We start from the raw sequence: 6,435 nt of genomic DNA on the forward strand, positions 1-6,435 counted from the left end.
GCCACGTCGCCACGCCGGCCGCCATCTTGGATCAGACGTGGGGCCTGCCGGACTGGAGAGCTGAGGCCGGGCGAGAGGCGTCTTCGGGTGGAGGGTCCTCTCCAGCAGCTCTTTACTGCTGAACCTCGAGTGCTGCGCTGCTCCAGGGAGCACAGGGGTTGGACCTCATGGTGAAGGAGAGCGCTGTCTGTCTGTCCGTCTGTCCGTCTGTCTGTCTGTCTGTCTGTCTGCTAGAGTGTTAGGAGACCTTCTGTGGACCACATGTAGTGTAGAAGATCTAATGTCCCTATCATCTCAGCTCAGTAGACTAACCAGCTCTAATCCAAGGAGACCAACTACAACCAACAACTAACTAGAGCAAACTATAATTAACTAGGACAACTAACTAATGCAGTAACTAAAGATCTAACTACGGAGTGACTAACTATAACTACTCATACAACCTTAGATTACTAAGGTAGTAATCGGAGCGGGTTCCACCTGGTAGCTAGACCTGCTATGTAACCCTGGTTTCCCTAGCGACCCTGGTGTGCATCGTACACATGTCATCATACATGACCTCACATGTACAAGAACCATGGATGATCTGTCCAATCACGGACGACCAGAAGAACACACATCATCTTCCTCACGGATCTCAAATGCTAAACGTGAATTCTCTCCCTCTTCCTGAAGGCAATGGATGTCTCTCTCTCGTTTTCTCTCTATGAATCTCTCTTTCCCTCTCACTCTCTCGTTCTTTGAGGCAAACACGTCAGCTTTCTGAAATCGTATACAAACGGGATGATGGTCCATGAAGTAGGAAGATAGACATAGCGACCCTACTGCCCCTCACTCTCTCCCTCTATCTGTAGACAGTGATGTCTCTCTCTCTCTCCCTCTAATATCTCTCGCTCTCTTTGTAGACTACGGATGTCTCTCTCCCTCTATCTCTCTCTCTCTGTAGACTATGGATGTCTCTCTTTCGCTCCTCCTGCCTGCTATTTTGCTGCTTCTAGGTCGTCTTGTTCTGCTTTTAATGTCTCTCTCTCTCTACTCCAAGCCTCTGTCCCTCCACCATGGTCCTTGGTCTTCTCGCTCTCTTCTGCTCCTGGCAGTGCACGCTCGCCCAGGGCCGTCTCCGCTTGATTTGTGACGAGGAGAAGATCCTACTCCATGACCATGTATAGACCTGTCAACACACACACAGACACACACACAGTCACACACTTACGAACACACAGAGACACGCATGCGCACACAGAAACACACACGTAGATACACACACAGGCACACAGATACACACACATAGATACACACACAAATGCACACACAGATACACAAACAAACACATGCAGATACACACACACACGGATGCAAATTTAGGCACACACACCAACACACATACTTGCAGACGTACACACAATCACACTTACGCACACAGATACACACACAAACACGGGTACACAAACACACATGAGTACAAAAACATAAAGACGCACAAATAAACAAATGCATGCACCCAAACACACATAAAACAAGTTAAAAACGGTTTGAGGGTAGAGGAAAGAGAAAATAAGGAGAGGAGTATACAGGAGAGGAGGCAAGATGATGAGGAAGGTAAAGAAAGGAAGAGAGAGAGAGAGAGAGAGAGAGAGAGAGAGAGAGAGAGAGAGAGAGAGAGAGAGAGAGAGAGAGAGAGAGAGAGAGAGAGAGAGAGAGAGAGAGGGGAGGTGTGCTACTTCTAAAATGTGTCAGACACAATGAGGGATGAGAGATATAATAGCACGCATACACATATTCAGAGAGAGAGAGAGAGAGAGAGAGAGAGAGAGAGAGAGAGAGAGAGAGAGAGAGAGAGAGAGAGAGAGGCAGTGTTCTGGGAGTATCTCTGAGGTGTTAAAGTAGAAAGTTTAAATGAAGACAGAGTGACTGCAGCTCTGTCTTGTAAAATATATCAATACTACATCAGAGCTACAGTTTCAGTAACATAGCAACATGTCTTGTAAGTCCACATCCCAAAATAGGTCCATCAGAATAAGATGTATGCATGACCATTCTGGGGCTGAAACAGGTAGTTGTGTCCCAGTACGACCAGTCTGGGGCTGATTCTGTCCCAGTATGACCAGTCTTGGGCTGAAACAGGTAGTTGTGTCCCAGTGTGACCAGTCTGGGCGGATACAGGTAGTTGTGTCCCAGTATGACCAGTCTAGGCGGATACAGGTAGTGGTGTCCCAGTGTGACCAGTCTGGGCGGATACAGGTAGTTGTGCCCCAGTGTGACCAGTCTGGGCGGATACAGGTAGTTGTGTCCCAGTATGACCAGTCTGGGGCAGATACAGGTAGTTGCAGAATGCTGTAAGTGCTCCAAGAGTGGTTCATTCTAATGCCTTCCATTAAACCATTAGGCTGCTGGCTCCTGCTTCCTCACATCCCATCATTACCAAAGTAGATTTCCATGGACATGCTGTTTCTCCACAGCAGAACAAACCTTTCTCCCTTCTTATCAATGGAAGGACCTGTGGAGACCCCGCAACTACCTCACAGTAGGGTTTGGCCTCACAGAGGGGTAACCTCTGAGAGGGGGTTCAACTTCACAGAGGGGTTTAAGCCAAGAAGAGAGGCTCATGTCTGCCAAACACATGGTGTAATTTCAATGTGTTTAAACTTGAAGTCAAACCATACTCCAATATTATTACAGTTGCTAAGCGACGAAAAGATGAAAAGAAGAAGAAGACTGGGCTACTGGATAAATAACATTGTTTTTATGAGCAAATGAACAGTGTCTCTCTGTCATTTCCCTGGTTGCAACGACGATGCTAGAGTGAAGTGGAATGACCCGTTTCTACGTCTCTTGGCGTCTTGATTTGATAAAGTAAAGCTAACATAATTTTCTCCATCAGTGAAAAGCTTTTGGTTTCATATAGTATTACAGACAGAGCTAGCAGTAGCATTCATAAATAGTATTCGACACAAAGCTAGCACTAGCATTCATATATAGTATTACAAACAGAGCTAGCAGTATCATTCATATATAGTATTACACACAGAGCTAGCAATAGCATTCATATATAGTATTACACACAAAGCTAGCACTAGCATTCATATATAGTATTACACACAGAGCTAGCAATAGCATTCATATAGTATTACAAACAGAGCTAGTACAAGCATTCATATATAGTATTACACACAAAGCTAGCACTAGCATTCATATATAGTATTACACACAGAGCTAGCAATAGCATTCATATAGTATTACAAACAGAGCTAGTACAAGCCTTCATATATAGTATTACACACAGAAACAGATAAAGACTAATAGAGAAAATAGGAGAGAGAGAAGACAGCCAAGGAGGGACCAAACAGAGAGACCAAAATAGACCAGGAAAGAGAGGAGAGAAACAAGGGGACACCAGGAGATAGACCAGGAGAGACAAGGAGAGGGAGGAGATATAAAAAGAGATAGAACAGGATAGAGGGACCACGATAAAGACTAGGAGACCAGGGCAGATCAGGATAAATAAGGAGGGAGAGACCAGTAGAGAACAAGAGATATACCAGGAGGGACCAGTAGACAGAGACTAGGAGAGATTAGGAGAGATCAATAGACAGAGGAGCAGCGAGAGCAAAAGATACCAGAACACCAGGAGACACCAAAAGACCAGGGGGGAGAGCAGAAAAGAACAGGAGAGACCAGGAGATCATAAAGTATGAACAGACGGACAGAGAGATCAATACATAGATGGATAGATAGATCATTTAAAATGTTGAAATGGTTCTAATGAATGACTTTGAATGACAGACAACACTGCATATAAAATGTCCTACCCACACACACCATTCAAAACATGTGTTCATCACTGAACCCAAACCCACATACACATCACAGAATAAAATATACCGTAAGTAAATAAGATGATCTAGCCTAAAAGACTATGAGGCATGAATGGGAATGTGCATGCATGCATATACATTGTGTGTGTGTGTGTGTGTGTGTGTGTGTGTGTGTGTGTGTGTGTGTGTGTGTGTGTGTGTGTGTGTGTGTGTGTGTGTGTGTGTGTGTGTGTGTGTGTGTGTGTGTGTGTGTGTGTGTGTGTGGGTGGGTGGGTGGGTGGGTGTGTGTGTGTGTGTGTGTGTGTGTGTGTGTGTGTCTGTGGCTGTGTGTGTGACCGTGTGTGTTTGCGTGAGTGTGTTTGTGTGAGGAGGATGACGTAATATAATGAATAACTAATGAATGTTTGCCATTAACTGTTCTTAGGATTTAAACGTTCAACACAAAAAGACAGTTGTCTCTACAACCAATCAGGGTTAGGGTTAGCTCTTAAAGCACGCATTCACTTACACACACACATACACACACACACACACACACACACACACACACACACGTACATATATACAGACACACACACACACACACACACACACACACACACACACACACACACACACACACACACACACACACACACACACACACACACACACACACACACACCATATAGCTCATCTACCAACTCAGCACACACACCCACACACAAACACCCACAAACACAAACACAACATGTAGCTCAACTAAACACAAACAACATATTACTCAATTACAACTAAGCAAACACACACATGTAGCTTGACTACAAATAAACACACATAAAACATGTAGCTCAACTAAACACACACAACATGTTACTCAACTAAAACTGAACACACACAACATTTAGCTCAACTAAAACTGAACACACACAACATGTACCTCAACTAAAACTGAACACACACAACATGTAGCTCAACTAAAACTGAACACACACACGCCGCATGTAGCTCAACTACAACTAAACGCACATAAAATATGTAGCTCAACTACAACTAAACACACACAACATGGTACTCAACTAAACACCACAACATGGTACTCAACTACAACTGAACACACACAACATGTAGCTCAACTACAACTAAACTGCTTTGTGTTCTCTAACAACTTAAAAGTTTGAACTGTTCTGTCCTGGAACCACTCGCACCCCAGGAACACTAAAAATATTATAATGGTCCTACTAGGTTCCCCTGGGTCCTACTGGGTGCTACTGGGTTGTCCTTGGTGCCATTGGATTCTCCTGGCCTCTACGGGGTCCTACTGGGTCCTACAGGGTGCTACTGGGTGCTACTGGGTTCTACTGGGTGCTACTGGGTTCTCCTGGCCTCTACGGGGTCCTGTGGGGTCCTTTGGGGTCCTACTGGGGTCCCCTGGGTCCGCTTGGCTCTAATAGTCCTTCTAGGTCCTCCTCGGTTGTTCCGACTACTATGGGGTCCCATTGGATCCTATTGGGTCTGACTGAGTCTGACTGGGTCCTAGTGGGTCTGACTGGTTCTGACTGGGTCCTAGTGGGTCTGACTGGTTCTGACTGGGTCCTATTGGGTCTGACTGGGTCCTAGTGGGTCTGACTGGGTCCTGGTGGGTCTGACTGGGTCCTGGTGGGTCTGACTGGGTCCTGGTGGGTCTGACTGGGTCCTAGTGGGTCTGACTGGGTCCTGGTGGGTCTGACTGGGTCCTGGTGGGTCTGACTGGGTCCTGGTGGGTCTGACTGGGTCCTGGTGGGTCTGACTGGGTCCTGGTGGGTCTGACTGGGTCCTGGTGGGTCTGACTGGGTCCTAGTGGGTCTGCAGAGTGACCTACCTGCTGTGGGACAGGAGAGGAGGGGCGGCTCCAGGCAAGATGGAAGAGGATGAAGAAGAGGAAGAGGAACGGCCAGCTGCCTTCGTCCTGTTCTGAAGAATCTCTTTACTGAAGACTCCGTTCCTACCCTCTCTCTCCACACATCCCTCACTCTCTCTCTCTCTCTCTCTCTCTTCTCTCTACACACATCCCTCCCTCTCTCTCTCTCTCCCTCTAGACCTCCCTCTCTCTCTCTCCCTCTATAGCCCTCCCTCTCTCTCTCTCTGTGGCCCTCTCTCTAGCCCTCCCCCTCTCTCTCCCTCTCTTTACACCTCCCTCTCTTTTTCTCTCTACACCTCCCTCTCTTTCCATGTCTTTCCAGCACTCCCACTCTCTCTCTAGTAGGACTGGCTCCACCTTTTCCCATTCGCTTGCTCGACCTTCCCCACCTGCTTTCTCTCTCTCACTGTCTCTGATGTGATGCTTTCGCCACTTCCCCTCCGTCTCTCTCTCTTTCTTTCTCTCTATGTCTCTGTCTCTCTATGTCTGTCTATGTCTCTTTATCTCTCTATCCAACTCTCTCTCTCTCTCTCTCTTTCTATGTCTCTCTCTTTATCTGTCTCTCTGTATAGCGCTCTCATATATATATATTAGTCTCTATTATTGCCATGTTCATCTCTGCTTTATCCTCTCTACACATACACCTCCCTCCCCACCCACGCACACACACACACACACACACACACCGTGGACACCAGAGCTGCATGTTTAACATTTAAAGAGCAGAACTTAAACGGCCAG

General features: G+C 46.4%; 1 protein-coding gene across 1 annotated transcript in view; it reads right to left on the bottom strand.

Annotated features, from left to right (window-relative positions):
• The window catches only part of kcnd1 (potassium voltage-gated channel, Shal-related subfamily, member 1), a 23,545-nt gene extending 17,748 nt beyond the window's left edge, over positions 1 to 5,797 (bottom strand). Inside the window, exons 1-2 of the mRNA XM_056601746.1 lie at positions 5,656 to 5,797; positions 1 to 1,171 (exon numbers count right to left, since the gene is read on the bottom strand). The exon at positions 1 to 1,171 is cut by the window's left edge and continues 131 nt beyond it. Coding sequence (XP_056457721.1) covers positions 1 to 25 — 25 coding nt within the window. The 5' untranslated portion in view covers positions 26 to 1,171; positions 5,656 to 5,797. The remainder of the gene's footprint in view (positions 1,172 to 5,655) is intronic.
• Between the last annotated feature and the right edge of the window lie 638 nt (positions 5,798 to 6,435).

This window comes from Gadus chalcogrammus, chromosome 1 (genome assembly GCF_026213295.1).
Source record: "Gadus chalcogrammus isolate NIFS_2021 chromosome 1, NIFS_Gcha_1.0, whole genome shotgun sequence".
In the NCBI taxonomy this organism is placed as follows: domain Eukaryota; kingdom Metazoa; phylum Chordata; class Actinopteri; order Gadiformes; family Gadidae; genus Gadus; species Gadus chalcogrammus.